Source organism: Glycine soja, chromosome 17 (assembly GCF_004193775.1).
Source record: "Glycine soja cultivar W05 chromosome 17, ASM419377v2, whole genome shotgun sequence".
NCBI lineage: Eukaryota > Viridiplantae > Streptophyta > Magnoliopsida > Fabales > Fabaceae > Glycine > Glycine soja.
The window spans coordinates 9,824,433-9,849,387 of record NC_041018.1 but is presented as its reverse complement, the minus strand read 5'-3'; the positions used below and the strand labels follow the sequence as shown (position 1 = coordinate 9,849,387).

Below are 24,955 nucleotides of genomic sequence, written 5' to 3'. Positions count from 1 at the left end.
TGTTTATTTTATTGCTGAGTAAAGTTTTGAGAAAGTTAGCTCTATCATATCAAGAATATTCCTTATCCAGTAGATTTTTCTTATAGGAAGGATATAAAAATATATATTTAATTATTTATTATTAGATATATAATATTATATTACAAAGAATAAGAATGAAGCAAAAACATTACCAAAAACAATATGAAGAAAAAAAAATCACTGTTGTCTTAATATTAACAACCTGAGCCCGATAGACTAGTTTAGATTAAATCCACAATATTGGGCTCTCCAAGGCTTGGCCTACTTCATTGGGCCTAATTAAAGCTCCATTGACCCAATCCATTCTGCTATTGACCCTGGCCAGTTCTATTTGAACGCCCACCACCGCGCACGTGCACACTAAGCGTGCTAAACTAGGGTTTAACGAGGGGGAGAAGGAAACAAAACAACGAATTAACGATTGAGGTTGAGTTGGTGCAAAATCTGATAATGGCAGAAACAGAAGACAAAACCCTTCAAGCCTCGCCCATGAACGAAACCAAGAAGATGAAGAAGAATAAGAATAAGAAGAAGAGCGACAAAAAAAGACCTCGGGAGATTGCTACCGAGGAGCGTCCAGAGGAAGAGGAGAATGAGAATAATACAGATAGCGATGGAGAATCCTCGAAGAAGAAGAAGAAGAAGAAGGTGGAAGGAGAAAGTGAAGTGAAAGAGAAAAAGGTGAAGAACAATGGTGGCTCTGGAATTATGAGCACTGAGTCATTTGAATCTCTCGGATTGTCTGAACCTACTTATAAAGCCATTATGGATATGGGATTCCACCACATGACTCAGGTAATGCTACCCTTTGTGTTGAAATTTGAGTGCTACTTAATTGTTTTATGTTTCACAATTTTAGAAGTTATTGAGCAAACAGTTTTTTTTGGTGACATTTTGTACATAACTTTTTGAGGATAGTGTTTATTGCACGTAACGCATTAGACTTGATGCTAAATCACAAATGCAGATTCAAGCGAGGGCAATTCCACCGCTTTTGATTGGAAAAGATGTTCTTGGTGCTGCAAGGACTGGTTCTGGAAAAACTCTTGCCTTCTTAATTCCTGCTGTGGAGCTGTTGTACAATGTTAAATTTACGCCTCGTAATGGAGCTGGTGTTATTGTTATATGCCCTACTAGAGAGCTTGCAATACAGGTATTAAATTCCTTCTCATTTTCTCCTAAAATGTGATGTTGATATTGTGTTTTCTTTGCTTCACTGTTGATTTTGTTTGCGGGTATTGAATGAATATTTCTTATTTGTTCATTCACCATCTCTTTTAGACACATGCTGTGGCCAAGGAGCTGCTCAAGTATCATTCACAAACTCTTGGATTGGTTATTGGAGGTTCAGCTAGAAAAATTGAAGCTGAACGCATTGCTAAAGGGATAAATTTATTGGTAGGAACTCCTGGTCGTCTTCTAGATCATCTTCAAAACACAAAAGGATTCATATATAAAAACTTGAAGGTAAGTTATGGATTTTCATACAATTGTTTCTGACAAGTTGACAACAAGCAATGATAGTATTGATTAATTACATTTTTGGTGATCGTAATGGTTTTTCAGTCTTAGGTGCTCATCAGTCATCAGCTACCTTATAATTTCTTGTATAATATCCATTTTAATGCTTAATGAATGCTCATTAGGGCCTTCTCTCATAGTCAGCATGCATTTTAGATGATATTTTATGTTCACTTTACCTTCTAATGTCTTTACTTTTCCTGTTTGCTCTTGTCACCTGCTCAGTTCGGTGTTGTTTTGGGGGGAACCAGAAAATGAGAAGAAAGCCTGCTTATTTTTGGTTCATGAATCCCTATTTAGTGCTGAAATATTATAAATAAATTTTGGTGTTAGAGGTTTTTCTGTTTTACATTTTGGACTTTCAACTTTGGGTTTTTCATTCAAATTTCTGGAATTCTAGTAGATGCTTACATACTTGTGAAGTCTAGATTCAGGCTATATTTTCTTACTCTGAATTCCTGCATGACTTGGCAGTGCCTCATGATTGATGAAGCTGACAGGATTTTGGAAGCAAACTTTGAGGAGGAAATGAAGCAGATTATCAAGATCCTTCCAAAGGTATATATAATTTGTTTGTCTTTCTCCTCTCCCTTCCAGTGATCCAGGAGCCCATGAAATCATAATGGTGCCCTGAAACTGCTTTGCATCCTCCCCATTTGCCCCATGTGTATTGGATTGTTTTGCTGGAAAGCTCCTAACTAAATGGACTTCAACAATTATAAATTTACTAGTATCACCTTTTTCTTATCTTAAGAGGAAAACTAAAGCTATGAATTCTGCGTAAGAGTCTATTTAATTTGAATGTCGGTTGCTGGTTGAAGTTAGCTCATATTATTTTGTTTGCCTCAACATATAAACTGTATTGTTCATTCTGCGTAAGAGTCTATTTAATACTACAAAATACTGTTTTGTTTGCCTCAACATATAAACTGTATTGTTCCCCCCGATAGTTTTAAGTATGCTGACTCATATCGCTCATATTTTTGTGTAGGGGTATCAATAAGTTTATATCCAGTATGTATTTTAAATAATGTATGAGGGGTTGACTAATTGGTCCTTTTCTCCTTCAACAGAATAGGCAAACAGCTTTATTTTCGGCTACACAAACAAAGAAGGTCTGCTCTTCATTTTCCATCCTTCATAAAGTTCTTTCTCTGAGATAAATTCCTAATTCCATAGTTGATTAGTTTTCAATTATTAATGATTTTTGCACATGCACAAATATACACACATATTTGGATACACTAGAGGTTGATATTTGAAAATACATTACTTGATAATGGGTATGTAGTTCTACATACAAATTTTAATTTTCTTTCTTATGTATGTAATTTTTTTCTCGGCATACTAGAATTTGATTGCTTGATAATGTGTGTTTTACTTGAAAGTAAGAATAAGGAAATATAAGTGTATTGCTTGCTTATTGTTTTTGGTTCCAAATAATATTTCTCTCTTAAAATACAGGTTGAGGATCTTGCCCGTCTGTCATTTCAGACGACTCCTATCTATATTGATGTAGATGATGGGAGAACCAAGGTGATGTCTCCCCACTTTATCATAATATCTGAATTTTTTCCATCATAGTTATCGTTATCATTACCCCTTCATGAATGCAGGTCACAAATGAGGGATTGCTTCAGGGTTATGTTGTGGTTCCCTGTGCCAAGCGATTTATTGTTCTCTATTCCTTTTTGAAGAGACACCAGTCAAAAAAAGTGATGGTTTTTTTCTCTTCATGCAACTCTGTCAAATTCCACGCAGACATTCTTAATCTTATTCAATTGAATTGCTCGAGTATTCATGGAAAACAAAAGCAGCAGTCCCGAACAACTACCTTCTTTGACTTCTGCAAAGCAGAAAAGGGGATCTTGCTCTGTACTGATGTTGCTGCTCGTGGACTTGACATACCTGCTGTGGTATATATTCATTTTCCTTATCAACTTACATGTATATTTCTCGATGGGAAAATATGACTCATTTGTATTAGACTTTTAAGGGTTTTCCCCCAACTACATGCAATCAGTCAATTTAATAACTGGCTAAAGATGAAAAAATTTATGGCAACATAAGACACCTTCAGGAAAGAAATAGAAGAGCACAAAGATGGAAAACCTTCCTACATAAGATAAAGATCAGAAAAAACATGAAAATCATATCAACTCAGCAGTGCTCGTCATATTACCTGTATGTGCAATGGCACAACCCCTTTAACGATTAACTGAGCAGTAAATCTAGGTTGAAAGAAACACTTTATCCCCCAAATAGATACAATGACAGTATTATCCTTGAAAATTCTGTCCTGTTTTGATTCTTGAAAATTTAATTTGGTTTTCTATACTAATACTAATGGTAAAACATTTAACAACACTTGAATGAACTATGTGCTTATGCAGCATTCTGTTCTGTTAATTGAAAATCATTAAACATATAAGATTTATGTTTATTTTTCTCCTTATTTGTGCTGTAGGACTGGATTGTGCAGTATGATCCACCTGATGAACCAAAGGTACTTTTCATTCTTCTATTTATCAATCAACATCCCTTTTCAATTGCTCCTTATACGTTGATGTACTTTGTCACATTTATTTTATACTGCTACCAGGAATATATTCACAGGGTTGGTAGAACAGCTCGTGGTGAAGGTGGGAAAGGAAATGCTTTGCTTTTCCTGATTCCTGAAGAATTGCAATTTCTTCGCTATCTGAAGGTCAGTTTTTCTCATTTAACTATGGATTAGTAAGCTGGGCTGATGCTGAATTAGAATTTATTAGAAGCTTCTAGCATATGCATGTACTTATTTGAGAAAGTAGGATTACTTCAGGAAGCCCTGTGATTATCATGCCTAGAATATAATGCAACTGGGAAGCAATGGTTGGCTGATTACTACTTTCCCTATTCCCCAGGACTTGAACCCCATTTTTCTGAAAAACTATTCTCAGCTTATCCCTAATCATAATTTTATATTTATGCTTAATTTCAGGCAGCTAAGGTCCCTGTTAAAGAGTATGCATATGATGAAAAGAAGGTGGCAAACGTACAATCTCACCTGGTACATGCCCTTTTCCCCATGCTTAATTAAACTTTTGTTTAATATAGTAACCAACTGCAAATTATCTTACGAAGGATTATCTGGATAATTCAGGAGAATTTGGTGGTCAACAATTTCTATTTGAACAAGATGGCAAAAGAAGCTTATAGATCATACATATTAGCATACAATTCTCATTCTATGAAGGATATATTCAACATTCACCATCTTGATTTGCAGGTACAACTCTCTCATTATGTTACTTTTTGTGTCATCTTTCATGATTTTTTAGTAATACATGAATATCTAAAAGTTGATCTAGGTAACTTTGTGTTTTCATTTGCAATTGTGCACGAATACTGCAGCTGACATTTTAAATCATGTTTTGTGAAATTGTGAATATTTATCTTTTCCTTTCATTTTGAGCAAAAAATTCAGGATAGGGGGGCATATCATGTTAAAGGCAGCATATAGCTTAAAGAAAGTTTGAATTTGTAGTTAAAGGGTACTATATCATTTCATGTTAGACATTTGCCGATAAGTCCATCAATTGGTACTTGGTAGATAGTAGAGGCTGGAAAAGGGTTTCAGATCCCAAAAATAATAATGTAATTGATTGATCCTCTAAATTTTGAAAGAGAAAATTTAATGTTATTGATAGCCTTTTTCTTCTCTTGATTATGAATTATGAAAGACAGATACTAGAGGAAAAGATAGTTATTGCCTCACCTAAATTCCTATAATTTGAAAAGTTTAATAGTTATGCAATGACGGTGTAAAGTAGTTTTACATTGGCATTTAATCACATACCACCCATCGTTGATGTGATTTTTAAAGTAATGATCATAAAAGTTAACAAACTTAGAGTATCTTTAGTGGAAGGATCCATTTTGGGGTCTTGGAACACTATTTGTGAGTCCCATGATACCACATAGGATGCAAGAACTTTGTTATTTTTTGTTCTAGTGGCAAAACCCAATTTGGGTTCTTGGGTTTTACTTGCTTAGAAAAAAAATAGAATCTCTCTTTTCCTTCAAATGTCATTAAAAATAATATTTTTTGAAAAAAGTAGAAATCTTGAGAGTTCTTCTCCTATTAAAGATGCTCTTATCAAGAACTCAACCTCCAGCATGAAGAATTTTTGAACAAGAATAATAGTAGATCTAGTGGATAGGGGTTCCTGAGTTCAAGAACCCCTATTAAAGATGCTCTTATCATACATGGTGGGTTGTGATTAGATAATAATGTAAAATAGTTTTAAAGCGGTGCACAACTTATTTTCTCTTATTTGAATTGTAAGCTAGTAAAGTGTGTTGATACAATGTGAGTATGAACATATTGATTGATAATGCTGGTTTCGGTACTTGAGCAGGCTGTTGCTTCTTCGTTCTGTTTTTCAAACCCACCAAATGTGAGTCTAAACATAAACAGCAGTAAGCAAAGGAATAAAATGCGTAAAGTTGATGGAAGTAGACATGGATTCAGTGGCGACAATCCTTATGGAAAGAGAAATGCTGATGATAAGCGGCAGTTTGTGAGGTACTAGCAACATGCCCTTTTATAGAGTGGGTTTCTTTGCATCTGCTACAGTACACCCACAAAAAGTTTTGCCCCAATATCCCTAATTTTATAGTCACAGATGTATTGTAAATTAGTCAAACATTAGATTATTCGAGCAATTAGTTCTAAAACTGAAAATTTGTCTGCGCATTCTTGAACTGTAATATTCTTCTTTGATGTGATTTCTATTTTTAAGTTTCATAATAAGTAGATTTTGAAGAATGATGCTTAAAACTGAGTCCAATCGATCTTTTTTAGTTATTGTAACGTGTTCGTCTAACGATCTGAATCAGTTCATTCGTGCATTTTACTCACCATGGTGTTCAGGAGGGTAATTTTGGAAAGATAATTTGAAGTACTATTCACCAAACTTGCAGAGGCGTGATAAAAGTTACTTTTGAAAATTTTGTAATATGCGAGGATTAAAATTAGTAAGAAAATTAAACAATTAAAATCAAACTTATTTATTTTTAAAAAATAATTGTATATTATACTTTTTAAAATAAAAAATCACAAATTAATCGCATCTCGTCGCCTTTTTCATTTTGTTTTCAGAGAATGTCTAAACTTTTTTAAGAAATCACCAATCCGGTAAGTCGGGGAATTAGTTCATAAATTTTAACAGTTAAAACTTTGTTTACTTATCCTGTCAATCATATTATATTTAGCTACAATACCACTTTTTTGCACTAGAATTTGCCTTTTTATAATGATTTTTAGATGGAAGAAAATTCACTGAACCTATATAGCCGGGTTATTGAACCAGCATTTTTTAGTAGATGGAGGAAAATTCGAACCTATAGCTAGGTTATTGAACCAGCATGGTACTAAAGGACTCATACATGTAATCCAAATCAAACGATGTAGCCATTGATGCCATTAACCATGAATAACAAAGCTTGACAACGGAAACAGCACAAACGGAACACCCATGAAGGAAGGAGCGCTTTGAGGAAGGAAGAAGAAAAACAATAGCGGCAGACTATGCAGAGGAAGGAGGGTTTTTTAAATTTTAAGTGAAAAACATTTTTACCATTCCACTTAAATTACTGGATGTACTAGCAATAATAGTGGGTGCACATTCCACTTAAATTACTGGATGTACTAGCAATAATAGTGGGTGCACCTAGAGCACCCGAATAACTTATATTTTTCGCATCCTTTGGATCAAGTTTTGAAAGTGAAATATGGAGGGATGCAGAGATGTGTCTATTGTGATAATATCAATTCATTTGAAAAATATACACGTGTATGGTGTGTTTCTAGAATTTCATTACCCAAAACTCATTATGTATTGATGAAATGGTAATTTAATTTTAGTTTATTGGCCATAACATTAAAAATATTTTAGGCGTTCAAAGGGCGGGTTTTATTCACGTTTCGGGTCACAAAATGGCCTCATGATCATGATTTCTTTTTATTGAAACCAAGCTCAATATTTATATAATAGTATCATGTATTCATTATGAGAAAGAAACATGATTTTCAATAAAAAAAAAGTCACTTTGACCGATAGGAAAAATCAATAGTTCAATATAAACCCCATAATAACATTACCTAATAATGAGGTCGATCCAACCCTTCCAACCTTGATACATGACCAAAACAACAACAACAAAACACCTACGATACTCATAAACTTAAGACTCTAATCACACACAAGAATCAAGCATAAAGCCGCTGGACCAAGATTAACATAACACAAAGTGTGGATGTTGTTATTATACTCATAAGAGTCATTTCAGGAACTCCATTTTTTTTATGTGGTGGATTTTATGCATTCTCATTTGCAGATTGAGGTGGGGGTGCTGCTGCTGGCTTCACATCCAAAACCTTGATGATTAACCTCTGCCCTCTGTCACAGTGACCACTCACCCCACTAATGAAGTATAGCATTTCTCATACTCTTCTTCAGTTACCACCATAACCGAGTCTTTCTCGTACTTGAACACTATAACAATCCCAAAAGTTATGAAAAAAGGTTTCATGTTATTATGTTCTTGCTTCAATGGAAAACAATGCAACTAAACACTCAGAAAAATATAAAAATATGGATATAAGAGTTTAATGTCTTTGCACTCACATTGTAACAGCATAACCCTTTTTCTCTAGATATAATAGGTGATATGACCTAACAAACAAAGATAAAGGGAAATAAAGAGTATTAGTTAGGTGTATACACTTTACCAATGTCATGCATCATTACTATATATATTTGAATGCATAGAAAATGATATAAATGTTTAGGTGTAATGTAAGGGTAGTTGTTAAGAAGTGGTACTTACGAAGAGTGTCATTAACTTTGAATCTGTTTTGGGATGCCCATTGATTGTACATTAGATCATCGTCCTTTGACTTTGGGACAACCCAACTATCGTGACTTCCAACTTCAAACTCGGTACAATTGACAAGGGAATCACCACAGAAAAGAATCAAGCAAAAGAAAAATGGGTATGAGGCTCTGAAGGGAAAAGCCATATTTGGATTTTCCAGATACTATAGTGTATGTAGTGTGTGTGGTTTCTTGGTGCCAAAGAGTGGAAGTGTGCTTTGGGAGATGATGGGGTTGGCCACGTTGGACTTAAAAAGAGACCTGAAGTTGAAAATGAAGTTTGTTAACGAGGAAGAGGGAGAGGATTGTGGAGCACGTTTTGGGCGTCGTGGGTGGGGTTTGATACCTGAGGATAATAGTGGTCTTTGACTTGGTCTTAACTGTTTTCTAGAGCTCAGGTTGTTGAGTGAAATTAACTGATTGAGTAGTGAGATTTAAGATTTTTTTTTCTGTTTCCTCTAAATGTCACTTAAAAGTTGTGGTTGTGGTTCACGTTAATTTGACTACATCCATTAATTATGCTATTCAATTTTGAAAAAAATGGTAAACAAAAAAGGGTCGGCAAAAATGAAAATAGCTACTTTCATATAGGAAAGAAAAAAGTTTGGAGAATACACATTCAATGTTAAATCAAAATATATACGCAAGAGACTTAGGAGTAGGAGTACTATTAGTATTAGGCATATTCCAGCTGTATACTGTTGTGTGAATACTCAATAATCAATATCGCTCGTTTGGGACTGTAGAAGCCAGATTTCAGAATTAGTAATTTGCATTGCATGAAAGGATGTTACAATATTGAATGTTTAGTCGTGTTCTTATCTAACATCTATTTGCAACATGCATATTTGCTTCTCATTTCTGCAAGTGTGTCTTCTAAGTTTCAATAACAACAAATAATTATTTTTTTCCTAACAATAGTATTAGTACAAGTTGATCCCCTAAAAATAATAACAAATTTTTATCAAAAATCATAAAGACACATAACACAAAATATGTATTATTCTCGATTTGTTTCATACCCAAAGACCTATAAGAAATGGAACTTGAACATGTTGATTAAAGAAATCCAAATCACTGCCATTTGTTTCTTTTGATAAATATAGTATGCTTTGCCAAAAAGATAAAAAAATAATAATAATATGGTGATCAAGGAAAATCCTCTGTTGATTTGAGGGGGGATGGGGGACAAGCACGGAAATGCATGTACATTTTTTTCGGTCATCATGATGCATTTAATAGAATTTAGAAGTCATAAATTAGTTTATCAATAGATGACAAAAGTGTTAATTGTGGCTACTTCTCTCTAGGGTAAATACATGTGGTGCTTTCAGATTTCTCTGAGATGAACTAAAATAACATATTCCACAGGAGAACATTGAGAACCCCATTTACAGTGAAAACCCACCAAAGTCCATAATAAAAGCCTGAACCTCCCAAAGAGGCAAAGGAATCCTCGTAATTCCCCTCACTCATCTTAACATTTGAAACCCCTTCAGATATAGTAATGTTCTGCGCACAAGGTTTTACTCCATAAGGCATTTCGTTCTGGGGTTTGGCAATATTGCAACAGAGATTTGCATTATTCCAAGCTGCAAAACGCATTCCCAATTTCATGTAAAACCTGTCTGAGAACTCAAGTCTCCCTGTCAAGTTGTTTCCATTTACATGAAGAGCTGTAAGACATGGCAGTTTTTCCAAACTTCTAGAGAGAGTTCCACAAAGGTTGTTGTTGCTGAGGTCCAGAAACCTAAGCCTTTTCATTTTTGCCATGGATTCTGGGACACTCCCTTCTAAACCTATGTTGGAAAGGTCCAATGCTTCTATGTTTTGGAAATTTTCCCACTTAACCCCCAAGAGATCACCCCCTATAGGGTTGTTGGACAAAACCAAATGCTTTAAGGAAACAAGCTCTTTGATTGTCCTAACCAACCCACCTCTAAGTTTGCTATGACTTATATCAAGTAAAGTAAGATTCTTTAGCCTTCCTAGCTCCCTTGGCAACTCTCCCTCAAGCATGTTGTTACTCAAATCAAGCTTTAGAAGTGAATCCAAGAGTCCAAGTGTTGATGGCAAAACCCCTGATAGATTGTTCCTGCTTGCATCAAATATTAAAAGCTCAGAAAGCCATCCATAGTTGGCTGGAACCTGACCTTCCAAATTGTTTCCTTGAAGGACTAGTTGCCTCAACTTGACCAAATTTCCAATACTTAGTGGTAGTTCACCTGTTAGTCCATTTTCTAGAAGTACAAGAGATTGAAGCTTCTTGAGGCTGCCAATTGCTGATGGAATGGTGCCAACAAGACCAGGGTTTGATCTAAGTGTTAAAGATTCCAAACTGTGTGAGAACTTTTCCCAGTTTGAAAGAGGGAGTTTAACAGGATTTTTGGTAGGAGAAAGGAAGCAAGTGGACAGTGAGAGGACTTTTAGGTGCTTGAGGTTGAATAGTTGTTGAGGGAATTGAGCTTCATGGTTGCAATTGAGAGAGTTGTCAAAAACTGGTCCAAAGTTTACAGTTGTCACATACCAGAAGCCATCATCATATTGCTCACAGGAAACTCCCTGCACATAATCCACAATAAAAGGTTTGAAGTTGTCAGAGACTTTGAATAGAAACTATAAGAAATATGCAAGAATTGCAGTGAAGAAACACAACCTTGTTGTCCTTTGTAACATTTTAGTATCAAGATAGTACTGTTCCATTAATGTTGGTAGTTTTCAGACCAAAAAGGGAAGCAAAAATATTATCAGATAGATCTTTTTGCTTTGAAAGTTCAGGATTTCAAACCTGTATAGGAGTCCGTCCACAAGGATCTGGATAAAGATATGAACCGTTCCACCACTTTCCAACTAACCCTTGAATAACGGAGTAGATAACTTCCTTCTCTTTGTTCTTCATTGATGAAAATGAAGAGTCTTGGCCCTTACAAAGAAAAGACAAAACGAGGAACACAAAACATAGAACATAGGGGCACTTGCATGATAAAAACCTTATAGCCATTCTAAGTATCAAAGGCAGGAAATTTTACTCAGGAAAATATGTAGTTTCAAGGAGCAGAATAGGCAAAACTCATCGTAGTAACTAAATAACTATGACATGCAAGAAAAAAAGATCATTAATAGAGTGCTAACTAAAACGTTCAATGCCAAGAGCAATAATAGAGGATGAAGGGTCTAAAACGAAGCCTGCACATTTCTGTTTCACGTGAAAGCAAAGGAAATAAAAGTAATAACAATAATGGATTCAAAATGAGACTATAAAATGGAAAGAGAAGCATGAGTGGGGGATGCAATTAAGAGGTTTCTAGCTTACAAGTTCAGCTGTTCAGCCTATATAGTGCATATGCATGTGCTTTTCTGTTATGAAAGGCCAACTAATCATAGATTTATAATAATTTCCTTCTGCTATCTTGTTACGGAACTGAGTTCATTATAAATATCAGATTTTCAACTCTTTATTTTACTAAATGTAACCAGACTGAAGAATAGTACCTTCACATTCATAGCCTAAGTGACTCACTAAATGTGAGAGATGCTACGTGGTGGATGATTGTATTAGTAGATTTTACATTGCATGACTCGGAAAAGAAATCAAATATTGTGTGATTACTAATTAGGGAATCATATTGCAGGTAAAATCTATAAGCATTTTGCATGAGATGTGTACATATAGAAAGGAAAAGGAAAATGGAATCAACGGAAATAAGGACCAGTCTGGTTGAGAAGTGATTATGCAATTATTTATAAGGTACAATAGAGACTGAAAACAGAATATTAGTGTGGGGTAAGGTTTGACTGTTTGAGGTTGGGGACCCTGTATATAACTTCTTCTGAAACACTCACATCAGTCACATGCACACATGCAATACATGCACATTATTTATACCAAAGCCAAACTACAGCAATCTTCTATTATTAAGTGCTAATTTATGAAGTATTATGATAAGTGGTGAACCATTTTATTAGCAGCGAAAAACATTTTTAATGGTGCAATTCACTAGAGTTGCTTATGCTTATTTTGTCATGATTTTTATGTCTTGCAACATTATATATGTATTTTTACTTTTTGCAACTTAAGCAACTCTTTATTCTAATGTGTAATTCTAAAAGGTTCATCAAATAACTATTGCAATTTACAAATCACCCCACATTTGACTTTTCGTTATCGTGTGGTTTTTTTCTTCTTTTTCTTGAGCAACTAAAAATTTATTTCAAAATTACCTATCAATGAATACTTATGTACCTCACTCATCTGACTGAAGTATTAAACTTATGAGAATATAACAGATATTATATAAAAAAAGAAGTAATAATGAATACTTGGTGAGCTCATTCCTAAAATAAATAGTAAAGTTATAGTTATTTAAGTTATAATAAATTAAAATCATAAGATATTTTGAATTAAATTAAAAGTGAATACATGTTTGTTTTTTTCATTTAGAAAATTACATGCTTAGAAGCACAATTTCGTAAATTAATGGGGTCACGGACCTTACTGAGTACCGAGAGCTATAAAATGGAAATGGTTATGCAAGTGATGTTGCAATTCGCAAATACAAGTTTGGACCACCCTATGGCAGAAATTGGGTGCACCTCACTGACTACTGCATCAGCCACAGTCACCGTCCAAAGTCCTTTTCAATCTCCCTTCATCCAAGACTAAGAATATGGCCTCTCCCCCGCCATCAATTTTCATATCAAAATATCGGTTTCAAAGGTACTTGTAAAAGGGTATGACCTTGTTTAATGAAAAAAGATCTTGATGAATAATAACTAGTGTAGAGTCTTTGTGAGGGAAGAACAAAAAAAAATGCTAAATGTGATTAATAATATGTTGTTAAGAGAATAGAGAAATCGAGAAAAGTGTGGAACAAAATGTAAAAAAGAGTCTCAAGTTGACATTTATTTAAATTTAATCTTTTTCTTTTCTTTTCCTCCCATCACACAATTCTGACAATATTATTTATTTCAGAGTAAAAAAGAGAAAATAATTGGCAAATGTAGTTTACTCTTTGTTTAGATACTTCAGTGTTATGATACCAAGAAGAAGAAATAATATAATTAACAGTATGTAACAAATAGAGAGATAGAGAAGATTGCACAATAAATGTTAAAAACTGAGTGTTTTCTCATAATTTACAACTCCGAAATTGTAATGTTTTTTATCAGCAAAAATGAAAGGAAATAATTGAGAAACGTAATTTATTCTTTATTTAGATACTTCAATATGAGACCTGGAAGCAGCAGCTAGTGAAACTTAAAGAAGACGAGACACTTTAGAAAACAGTTATTGCTTGAATATTGCCAAACATTTTCCAATGTAATTTATACATAATCTTTTTTGAACACTCGCATGGAACTTCATTGATGCTGGCAAATGACGACCATACTTAATTGTCTAGCAAGTGATTGTTCAAAAGGTGCAAAAACAGTAAGACTATGTTCACTTGCCAGCATTGCCCTCATTATCATTTATCACAAAACCACCATTATCTACTTAAAAAAACTAGCAATTATCTTCTTTTTTTATAATAAAGAAAATTACACTAATACTTCCTGAAATCACACTAATACTGCATATGATTCCTTGTTTCTTTTTAATATTTACAGCAATTCTCCTCATGTTGACTGATATATTTCATGTCAAGTGTAGAACATAGAAGTTACAAAACAGAAATTGATAAATTCCAGATGTGTGGAGTGTGCTTGCATAAAGATCTCGTTTTAATAGTGGATAAATTCACTAGTACCTGCCATTCAAATCGAATTCACTAGTCACCTTACATATCAGCAGCACTTCATAGCTTCTACAGATCCCAAGTACAGTACAAATCAAAGTGAGCTAGTGCTCTTCCAAGATACACATTGTCCTCCATGGATCCAGATGTATTTTACATTCTATTTGTGCTAAAAATGATTTGTAATTGCTAATTATCCTACTTTCTCAAAAATAAAATTTGTTAATTAATTAGTGAAGAACAAGTTATAGGATTAATGTTATTTGATTTTGCAAAATCAAATACTCCCTCTAACTCCTTTTACATTGAATTCGAGAGCATTTACATAAGAAAGTCAGATATTGCAAGAGCCCAACAATAACTAAAACTCAGTGTAGGATTGTAGCTGAAAATCAAGTTGGTGAATTTTGATGTACCAGTGAGAGTCCACACATGTCATGCAAGGAAGAAATTCAGGACAAGTAACAGGATAGAGTAAGACACCTAAATAGCACATACTGATTTGTGAATTCAACCCATTCATCTTTTTGCAGGAGATTTTAATGGGTTATACGTGCTTTAAGATGTTCCAGTTAATTTCATTCTAAATAGGTTCTCATTTCGTGTAATCAACTGACAATAATAAATAAGCCATGGCAAAATTTTAGCAGTATATTTGAGGGAATATCAACATTACATTCCTATGCACTCATCCAGTTCTTTTCAAAACAAAATGAACTTGGTTTTATTTAGGACATCAAGGTCATCTGCCAGTAGCAATAAGCAATTCATTAACAGGGGAATGATATTACAATGGAATTGAAAAATGAATAATGAATCTTCAATAATTCATTTCCAGATACTTGAACTCCTTTCAGCAACACCATAAAGACTGACAAAATACTACTTTGTCATAATTTAATTAACAATAAAACACCATAAAGACAACAACAACTCTTAAAATTAGAATCACAATCTTTTAATGTTTAACTGTTTATGATGATCTGCACATGACTTCACACAACCTTCTGCAACCAAGTCATCATCACTGGGAGGATCAGGATGGCTCCGGCCCTTGTCAGAATCAATGGTATGTGAAATAGCAGTCTACGCAGTAATAAGAGGATAACAAAACTTCAGGAACAGATTCAAGTAAATTAGAATTTAGAACTAATGTTTTTCACGATCTGATTTTACCAGTCCTGAGTTCCTGCTTCAATAGTCAAATTGTACCAAATGGTTTGAAATAGCTAACAAATCAGATACACATCCTTCATTTTGAAAAGCAAACAAAATTTGGAATAAAAAACAACTGTTTTTCGTAATGCTTAACTAAGGATCATTTCGCTGGCCAAAAAAACACTAACCATCATATTATCTTTCATAAAAAAGAAATTTCTTTAGCTCATTATTCTTCAAATACTTTTTTCTAATAAATAAAAAAGATACAAAATCAGGAAATTCTATTCGTAGGCGAGTTTCAGATTCAAAAAAACTATCCGAATCAAAACACGTAAACAGAACGACAAGGTGTCAGATTAAAACCTACGCGAGTTTCAGATTTCAAAGAATTACCCTAATCGAATCTGTGTAAACACGAAATATATTTCTAATAAACATATAAAAAAAGAAAAATAAGAAATTGGAGATTAAATCTTAGGCTAGATTCAGATTAAAAAAATTCCCCGAATCGAATACAGTAAAGCCTAAACAGAACAACAATGTGTCTTTAGTTACCAATAACCGAAATAAAACGAAAAGCGAAAAGTAACTGAAGTGAAACCTAGATCAAGGACCTTCAGCGAGTTTCAAACACAACACAAGGGAAAGAGGTAAAAGGATTAGATCGCAACCGAGTGGATCACTAAGAAAAACATGATTTATAGTTTATGCATAAAAAAATAAAATCAAATGGATCATTACATCAGAAAGAGAGAAAGAGAATCGATTATTGTTCAGCGAACGTATAACCTATGATCCAGCACATATCGTTAACCAAGGAAACACGGTCGAGAAAGAGAAACCGGAGATCACAGGCCACTTTCTTTCCGGCACACACGCGACCGTGATTTCCTTGATTAAGAAGATGCAGTGAATCAAAAACAGCTACTTGTTTGCAACTACAGGGGGTCAACATGTATTTATATAGTGAAAAAAATTAGGGTTAAGGTTCATCCTCTTTTGCGTTGTTATTCTATCCCTCACAATTATTATTTTCACTAGGCCTGAGCACGGGTCGGTTTCGGTCGAATTCGGACCCGTGAAGCCCAATCTGCCGAAAACCGAAGGCCGATATACGTGGACCGAATCGTCCAAAACAAACATGGAGTTTGTCGGATTGCGGTTTGGTGGATTGACAGTTTTAGTTGGTCCTATCATGGATTTGGGCAACATCAAATCTTTTTGGGCGGATTATCAAATATTCCACAAAATAAGAATAGATCTGAAATGTCAATGTTGATGACTCAATCAAGAAGGGTAAAGGCAAAAATAAACTGAATATTTGAGTGAGAAAGAAGAAATAGGTTGTGAGAATACAAAATACAATTGTTGATTAACTTATGGTTTCAGATCTACAAAGCTGGTTATATTATTGTTATGTTCCTTTTTCAGGAAGTATGGTTGTCAAAGGCGATGCGGGAAGCTAGTTGTATAGAAGTGGGTGTGGAAAGTAGAAGCATCGAAAGGTGGAAGGTAGATGTGTATAGAAAAGCATAAGCAGGAAGTGGAGGGAGAAAGATAAGGATGCGATGCCGCTTAGGGATTTTTTCTTTAGAAAACTTGTCTATCAGTCGGGTGCGGGTATGTTGGGTGGGAAAGCCTCATTGATTATAGAGTAAAGCCTTATAACATGTTTTCTCAACTATTCCAAAAAATAATCTTGTAATATGTAGAACACTCCTTGAAACAAATTGAAAACGCATTTTTGTACCTGGGCCATAATCCCAGTTATCCTTGGAGAAGTCTATTGTTGATGCTATCTTTAATGAGGAGCTTGCAGCTCTTGCGTTGGCGGAGAGCCCTATTGTTGATGTTGAGCAGAATGATATAAGTTAATATGGAACCCCAATAAAGATGGGTTTTACTTTCTGCGTTCGGCATATCAACAATATATAAATATGGTGAAGGATCATGACAGACTTGCTGTTCAACGAGAGTGGAATGAACAGTGTGTGGAAGCTAAAGGTTCCACCAAAGGTAAAGTCGTTTGTAGCTGGGATGGACCAAAACGGGACGGGGACATATATGGGACGGACGGGAAACCACAAATCTAAAAATTCGAAGATACGGGAAAACATAATTTTTTTAAATATTTTTTATTATTTAAAAAAAAAAACTAAAAAATTTAAAAAGTATGAGAAATAAATAAGTAACAATATTAACATATTATAAACTTAAAATAATCCAATTGTCCACCAAAATAAAACATTAAGGTACAAAGTCAAAATTAACATTAAAATATACTACAAACAATTTAGTTCAATGTCTAAAACAACCACCCAGCACCACAACCCCATTGACAGTCAAAACATCCAACAACACTAGTTCAAAACACATCATCCCTAAATCCAAAAAACCCTTAACAAGACCTCAACAAAATCCAGCGAAAAACATGAATAAAGGGAGGGAGGAGCAAAGGGAACTTCGGGCCCTGCATCGCAATCGACGCGACCATCACTGCCGATGAGGGATAGAGGAGCTGAAAGGTCGAGGAGGAGAGAGGGTTACGCTCACAGAGCCTCAGAGATTGAGGTTGCATGGATTGTAGTAGGTAACGACATGACTTTGGACTGTGGTAGTGGTGTGTACGACCGACATTGGGTTCATATCCGATGGGTGGTAGCATAGTGAGGGGTCGGGTGCCAATGTTGCTTGGTAGTGCTGGATTTGGATGGAGGTGGAGGTGTGCGGCGGTGCTGCAGGATAGGGGTGGGGACGCGCGTGTAGGCCACCGTCGTCCCCAATACGTCCTCACAAAAGACGACTGCCGTCCCCGTCTTGGCCAGCCGTACCTAAGAAATTAACGTCGTCCCGTTCCATCCCCGTCCCTGTGCAGTACCGGAAACGGGGGATGCCATCTAGCAAGTGTCCCCGTGCTTCATAGGTTTGTAGGAGTTGAGCTTTGCAATAGGGGTATCAACTGCCCTATTACATGCCAATTCTGCAGCAATAATGTAGAGAATGCATGGAATGTTTTGGTTGGAAGCTGGGATATGTGAGGCTTTAGCATCTATGAAGGGATCACACATCTGTGTTTCCTGATTTGCAATACTTTCCAGAGAATACGTTGGTGTTGGAGGAGAAGCTGGAGCCTGGAGCGTTGCACTCAAGTGGTCCACAGTGCTCGAAAGTTTCTTGCAGAGTGGAGGATGGCAAGGTCTGGCTTAACAAGCGAAATCTACTTCCAGATGAAAATTATATATTTAGTAAGAAAATTCATGTTCAATTCTAAACGTATATGAAATTCTCAAGTCAGTGATAGTCACGAATCGCGAACAGATTAATTTCTGATCCAGTAGATTAAAGAATATTTGTAATCTCTAACTCAAGATATAAAAAAAAAATATTAATCTCCTATAAACATTCTTTATTTTGAAAAGGAATATCTTTTTTGCTTTCAAAATTTCTAGGAACAATAATCTTATTGTCTCATTAATATTCTTCATCACGTATTTTATTTCCTTCATGATATCATATATAGTTTTTATTATCCCTTTTGTTTCATTATTCACATTTAAGCATGACAATAAGTGCTACCTATGTTTTTTTTTTTTTTTTTTTACTTTTGAGATATTTGCACAAACTAAATGCCGAAAGGTGTTTAAAACATTCTAAAAACTAAACATTGATGTTGTACTTAATATGAATTTTTATTATTTTGTAAAAAAAGTTTAAGAATATTATGGAGATCATGTCAAAAAGAATATTATGGAGATAATATGATCAATCTTTGACAGGTGAATGATCATTGACATTTAACATTTGACACAAAAGACATTGATAGTGGGGAAGGTCTTAGATATACGTGGAGAAAGATGACTCCTTCTTGCACTTCCTTAGTTATTCTTTTAGTATTAATTGTTCTAATCATACACAATATTTGTATTGACTTTCTCCCCATTATTGAACCATTTGTGTTGACTCAATATTTATATTGATTTTCTAATATTTTTTGAATGATAACAAACGTAAATTCACTCCTTAAAAATATATTTTATTTAAAAAATTACAAAAAAAAGCAGAAAAAAGTATAAATAGTTTGGGCCCATGATGAAAGGAGCGGAGCCCAGCCCAACCCAATTTAATATGCCTAGTAGTCTAGCTCTATTCGTCTGACGCGAATCCAACGTTTCTAATTCATACAACAGTTCTTGCTAAATGCTACTAATTACTAAAGGCTTAAGCAGAGGCACACTCCAAACAGGGCCTTAAATTTGACGCAGGTGAAGGTGAGTCCGGAAATCACCGTACATAGCCGCTACTTTAGGCAAACGCAAGTGAAACAGACGGAACGCATTCGATGTGAAACTGAAACCGAAAGAGGCGTTTGCGTTGTTGTTGTTGCTGTTCCTCTCGTTTGCTCTGAAATCTGAATTCAATAAATAATAATAAAAAAAATGGCCCAAGATTCTGAGAAGAGATTCCATTCCATCATGGACAAGCTCTACCATCCTCCCAAACCCCCTTCCGCCTCCAGGTTCTCTCTTCGGTCTTGTTCTCCCTTGGCAATTCGTGAAATTTAATATTAACACGAAAGGAATCACGTTAAGCGCATCTATCTATCTATCTTCATTACATTAACATTTCGTAACAGTAGTTTGCTAAATTGTAGTTGCTGCTTATTAGTGTTACATCTTGCTAGTTTTGTTAATTTGTTTGATGTGTAGTTCGATTTAAAGTGTTTGGCGTGTGTGCTTGTTTGTCATGCACTCACAATTGGCTTTATTCTTGGTTTTTGTAACTTTTTAATTTTGTTGGAAATAGGGATTGGAAATTAACTAATAACTTGTGTATTTGGGCTTGCAGTTCATCTGGAGTGCAGTTACCAGGGAATAGCAAGAAACGTCCTTATCAGTCGGGGGTAATGGAGTTGAATCGGAGAGGTGATGTTGCTGAGGGACAGCAGTCCTCCTCAGCCTCGGCCACGGCACTGCAGGGATCGCTCTGCCGACCATGGGATCGTGGTGATTTTACGAGGAGATTAGCCACATTCAAATCTATGTCATGGTTTGCTAAACCAAAGGTTGTTTTCTTTCTGTCCCGCTAGTATATTGTATCATTTTCCTTACTGATTAGGGTATGTTTGGGTGTGGGGTTTTGTGGTGAAGTACAAGGTTATGAAAATAAATATAAAAGATCATCACATTAACTTTATGTTAATCTATCATTTTGCTTCTTTCATTTTAAAATATTATCGAATTTGATAGTATATATTGAAAATGAAAAATTTGCCCTCCCTTCCCTGTCAAAATCTGGCTCCTAAACACACCCTTAGTGAATCCATTCTTGTGCTTTTATTACTTTATACCAACATTTTAGGGTTATGGTTATAATTCAATGCTTTTAGTACATGTGTGTGTGGGCACGCATGCGTTGCTAAAAACATAAGAGACAGATACAGAATAATAAACTGGAAACAATGCTTGAGGAAGATAAAGGGTAGAGTGAAACTTTTATTGATTAATAACAATACCCAGCATTTGGCTAATGGAGTGTTTTGCTCCATTAACAGATTATGCAGGGATTTTTGAAAAGGAACACTTTGTCGTAATGAAGCAAGAGCATGTGATGCCTTATATGATTTGTTAATCCCTTATTTATGCGTAAGCTGTTGCTGGAGGGTGAAAAACTAAATTCTATTTTGCTTTTTGCTATTTTATTTTATTTTATTTAAGAATGACACAAGTTTTGTTGAAGTATAAAAGCTTATCCTTCGTTGACAATATCTGGCAAGGAACATGCCATCTCCTTTGGCGAAAACTTTTTGCCTCATGGTTCATGACTTCCCTTTGTCAATAATGATTCAGCTGTCTAATTAATAAACTTTTGTCTACTGCCAAGTGCCAACCTCCTTTTGCCACCTTTCCCCACCCTGTTTCCCTCAAATTTCACGGCATATCATTTGATTTCTGATATTTACATTTACAGGTAGTTGGTGCTGTAAATTGTGCTAGTAGAGGTTGGATCAATGTGGATATTGACACCATAGCTTGTGAAGCATGTGGGGTGCGTCTTCTTTTCTCTACTCCAGCATCTTGGAATCAGCAACAGGGTATGTCGTTGTTCTCAGTGATTATACTATTCACAGCAACATTCAATTATATGAATTTTCTAACTGGATGTCTTCTATTCAGTGGAGAAGGCAGCATTGGTCTTTAGCTTAAAGTTGGATAATGGACATAAATTACTTTGCCCATGGATTGATAATGCCTGCAATGAAACACTAGCACGATTTCCTCCTGCAACTCCTCCGGTATTAGTTGACAATTTCAGAGAACGCTGTTTTGCTCTCTTGCAACTATCAGCTCTTCCCCGTATTTCATCTTCAGCAATAGACTACATGCAAAGCCAAAGCCCACTTCTGGAAGACTTTCTTGGACAATCTTTGATGCTGGAATATGGAAATGGATCTGCTGAAAATTCTGGGATTGGGGATGTTAGTAGTCAGGAGGAACTGAAATTGTATTATCAGGTAATAACTGGTTTTCTAGTAAGTTTAAAATTCTTATTTTCTGTATCAGTATGGCAACATTTTCTTCAATTACTGATATGCGATCTGGTATCTCTATGTTGGTCTTGTTTTACGATCATTATTTTTACCACTGAATGAGCATGACTCTTTTTTGGAGGCTTAGATGCAGAAGAATGAAAAAATGGAGATGGAGTGCTGTCATTTTGGCTTTGTGTGCAGTTGGGCTCAAATTCACAATTTTGACTGAGTCTGACTGAGTTTGCTCAAATTCACCAAGTCTAAACAAAAATGACTGTGTGTGAGTTAACACATTTTTTCACTCCTAGAACTATTAAACTCGTGCAAGTTTAAAAGTCAATTCATGAGTTTGATAACTATGATTAAGGTGGAAACTTGGCTGATGTTTGTATGTGTCTTCTCCAAATATTTGTTCTTCACTTTTCAGCACAAATAACGGTTTATTTTCATTCTTTTTCTTCACTAAATGGCTAAATGCATTTGATGAATGTACTTGTATCAATAGATTTCCATTATCTCTCCCTTTTTACCCCTCAAGACATAATGGTGTATATATTAGCATTTCTTTGTTCTCCACTTTTAAATAATGATTAAGGGTGTTTTTAATTTTTGCAGGCTCAAAAGCTTATAAGTTTATGCGGTTGGAAACTTCATCCTCTTCCTTATGTAGTTGATTGGAAGGATATGTCAGATCTGTCTCTTAATAATTCAACTAATCTAGTTGTCCATTCTGCTGGAACCAATGAAAATTCGAAAACAGATGAAAATTCCAAGGATTCTATCGGGGAACAAATGGATCCATATTCTGCAGTATTAGATTGCACCCTATGTGGAGCCACTACTGGACTGTGGGCATTCTGTACAGCACCACGACCCGTGGAATCAATCAGATTAGTTGGATATGCTGAAGTGAATGGTGGAAATGCTAATCTTGAAAATAGGAAAGGTGTAAATAATACCATGCCTGATGTTGCAAATTCATCAAAGGATACTTCTTCAAGTCTAAATATGACAATTGCAGGGGGTCCTCCCCCAACAAGGCAAAACTTTAAAGCAATAATATCTCTGCCTATTATTGGTCAGAATTTAAGAGCTCGCCTTTCTTATGATTCTGATTTTAGGGATCATGTTTTCGTTGACAGAGGTGGTATTCAATCAGATTTACAGAAGGAGAAAACTGATAATACTGTTAATGCTTCTATTGGACAACTTGTTCCTGTGTCATCTGAAATCAGGGAGATATCGAATTTTGAAACTGGTTCTCAAGCTAGTCTTCATGATTCAGATGTTATAGCGGGACAATCATCTGGCCTTAAGGATAAGATGCATGTACACACAGATGCTGATAAATTGAATAGTTCAACAGCAGGATATCCTAGTACCTCTCAGGTTAGAGATTTTGTATTTGTCAAATGGACAGACATAAATTAAATAATCGTAGAAAAAATTACTGCCTAATTATTGTTTGGTTATCAAAATTAGTAACACTAACAAAATGCTTGATTATAAGTAGTCTTGCTATGACTTGTTTGGAAGTCCACATTATCTAAAAATATTGATGTACAGAAAGACTCTACAGAAGGTGAAGCACCTTTGGTTTCGCACAAGACTTTGGATGGCGAAGTTGGTAGTCTTGAAAATTATGGGGTCAAAGACAGAGAAGAGAATCCTATTAACAGGGACAATGTACATTCTAGTTTAGGTAAGCACTATGTTATGGTTCATTGATAAATCATTAACATTGAATGTATGAATTTGAATTAGAGTGTGACATACATTCTGATTGGCAGTTGTATCATTATCTGCTTTGGCATGGCAATGTGTAGTTTAGGTAAGCACTATGTTATGGTTCATTGATAAATCATTAACATTGAATGTATGAATTTGAATTAGAGTGTGACATACATTCTGATTGGCAGTTGTATCATTATCTGCTTTGGCATGGCAATGTGTAGTTCACTTCTCATTATGACTTAACTTTTAAGAGAAATGGTAAGTTTTTTAATCTTCTTCGCTTTGCTTTCCAGGGAAGTTGAAGAACCCCACGGTGTCCAATAAATTAATGGAATTTGATCCAATCAGGCAGCATAGACATTTCTGCTCCTGGATTGCATCCATACATGATGGGGAACCTGGGTGGAAACAAACATTATCTGCTCTGTATCATCAGAAAAATCATTTGCCGCATTCGCCAAATAGATTTCCATCATCTATGCCCATTGTTAAGGTATTTCTTGCAGATATTATTACTCTTATTTAATTATTGGGTGGTTATCATATAGCACAGAAAATGGGTGGATACTGGATAACACCATGGGCAAGAGTGCTTGGAGTGCCCCTACCTTATTTTTATAACATGCAATCTGTTCATTGACAAAACAATGATTGGTACTTGAACAAAAACCAAAACCCTAAATATATGGGTTTAAATTATTCAACAAGACTCCAAGGTTAACATGTCACTCAAATTAGTCTTTTCTATAATCATGCAGAGGTGAGAATAAATGATTATACTGTTGATAGAAAAGACAGAAAGCCTGATATTCTGAAATTGGTCTTTCATATTGTCTCAATTTTATCGTGACATGTTTGCCAACACTGTTAGACGGTAGTTGCATCAAACCGTGCCTTTCATGGTCTGTGAACATCTGCATATGCCTACTTGATTGTGGAATAGTTACAAAGGGAGAGGTTCAGTGTCTTACATATAGCGTGTTTATGTGCAGGTGGATGATCCTGTAGGTTCAATTAGAAAGCTTTTCATGTCTCCACCATCAAAAAGAACAGAGTCCACTCATATTACAGGCCATAATTCATAACCACTTGGACCCAGGGGATATGAGGGGTCCTAATTCAAAAACAATTCCCCCCTCCTCCAGCTAGATGTTGTGTATACTGTCTTTGTTCACGGCATGTTATTCAATTTAAAAGCCTTGTAATTGTTGTATCAAAGTTTTAATTGTTTTTTTTACTGAAGATATATTGGGTTCAATCCTGCTCCTAACAAAAGCAAGTAATTTGTTGCACCTTGATACCTGTGATTGACTGACGATTACTTTGCCATT

At 35.2% G+C, this 24,955-nt stretch overlaps 3 protein-coding genes and 1 long non-coding RNA gene across 5 annotated transcripts; 2 read left to right on the top strand and 2 right to left on the bottom strand.

Annotated features, from left to right (window-relative positions):
• Nucleotides 1–386: 386 nt before the first annotated feature.
• On the top strand, nt 387–6,364 carry LOC114391435 (DEAD-box ATP-dependent RNA helicase 27-like). Its single transcript, XM_028352447.1, has 12 exons — nt 387–816; nt 989–1,174; nt 1,303–1,488; nt 2,017–2,100; nt 2,616–2,657; nt 3,007–3,078; nt 3,159–3,458; nt 4,010–4,048; nt 4,145–4,249; nt 4,523–4,591; nt 4,685–4,810; nt 5,943–6,364. The coding sequence occupies exons 1-12, from the start codon at nt 472–474 to the stop codon at nt 6,114–6,116; spliced, it is 1,728 nt and encodes a 575-aa protein (XP_028208248.1). The 5' UTR covers nt 387–471; the 3' UTR covers nt 6,117–6,364.
• Nucleotides 6,365–9,703: 3,339 nt separating this feature from the next.
• Nucleotides 9,704–11,864, bottom strand: LOC114393167 (piriformospora indica-insensitive protein 2-like). The gene is made up of 2 exons (XM_028354432.1): nt 11,251–11,864; nt 9,704–11,024 (listed from the first exon to the last, which is right to left on the bottom strand). Exons 1-2 carry the CDS (start codon nt 11,461–11,463, stop codon nt 9,813–9,815), a joined length of 1,425 nt encoding a protein of 474 aa, XP_028210233.1. The 5' UTR covers nt 11,464–11,864; the 3' UTR covers nt 9,704–9,812.
• Nucleotides 11,865–14,854: 2,990 nt separating this feature from the next.
• LOC114392519 lies at nt 14,855–17,422 on the bottom strand. The gene is made up of 2 exons (XR_003662329.1): nt 17,112–17,422; nt 14,855–15,286 (listed from the first exon to the last, which is right to left on the bottom strand). It is a non-coding gene; the product is annotated as an uncharacterized LOC114392519 (long non-coding RNA).
• A 2,118-nt stretch (nt 17,423–19,540) lies between these two features.
• LOC114392485 lies at nt 19,541–24,942 on the top strand. 2 transcript variants are annotated; one of them, XM_028353638.1, is made up of 8 exons: nt 19,544–19,877; nt 20,207–20,423; nt 21,329–21,452; nt 21,535–21,872; nt 22,506–23,279; nt 23,457–23,592; nt 23,918–24,117; nt 24,617–24,942. In XM_028353638.1, exons 1-8 carry the CDS (start codon nt 19,798–19,800, stop codon nt 24,707–24,709), a joined length of 1,962 nt encoding a protein of 653 aa, XP_028209439.1. In that variant the 5' UTR covers nt 19,544–19,797; the 3' UTR covers nt 24,710–24,942. The 2 variants fall into 2 exon arrangements, with proteins under 2 accessions (XP_028209441.1, XP_028209439.1); XM_028353640.1 differs by lacking the exons at nt 23,918–24,117; nt 24,617–24,942 and adding an exon at nt 23,681–23,736 and having other exon boundaries at nt 19,541–19,877.
• Nucleotides 24,943–24,955: the final 13 nt, after the last annotated feature.

Excerpts from the sequence above, each read along its gene's own strand:
- LOC114393167 (XM_028354432.1), bottom strand. The coding sequence starts at position 11,463 with ATGGCTATAAGGTTTTTATCATGCAAGTGCCCCTATGTTCTATGTTTT. Across the intron at positions 11,025-11,250 it reads GTGGACGGACTCCTATACAG|GGAGTTTCCTGTGAGCAATA; the intron begins GTTTGAAATCCT and ends GATTATGTGCAG.
- LOC114391435 (XM_028352447.1), top strand. The coding sequence starts at position 472 with ATGGCAGAAACAGAAGACAAAACCCTTCAAGCCTCGCCCATGAACGAA. Across the intron at positions 3,459-4,009 it reads GACTTGACATACCTGCTGTG|GACTGGATTGTGCAGTATGA; the intron begins GTATATATTCAT and ends TTTGTGCTGTAG. Across the intron at positions 4,049-4,144 it reads ATCCACCTGATGAACCAAAG|GAATATATTCACAGGGTTGG; the intron begins GTACTTTTCATT and ends TACTGCTACCAG.
- LOC114392485 (XM_028353638.1), top strand. The coding sequence starts at position 19,798 with ATGGCCCAAGATTCTGAGAAGAGATTCCATTCCATCATGGACAAGCTC. Across the intron at positions 23,280-23,456 it reads GATATCCTAGTACCTCTCAG|AAAGACTCTACAGAAGGTGA; the intron begins GTTAGAGATTTT and ends ATTGATGTACAG. Across the intron at positions 24,118-24,616 it reads CATCTATGCCCATTGTTAAG|GTGGATGATCCTGTAGGTTC; the intron begins GTATTTCTTGCA and ends GTTTATGTGCAG.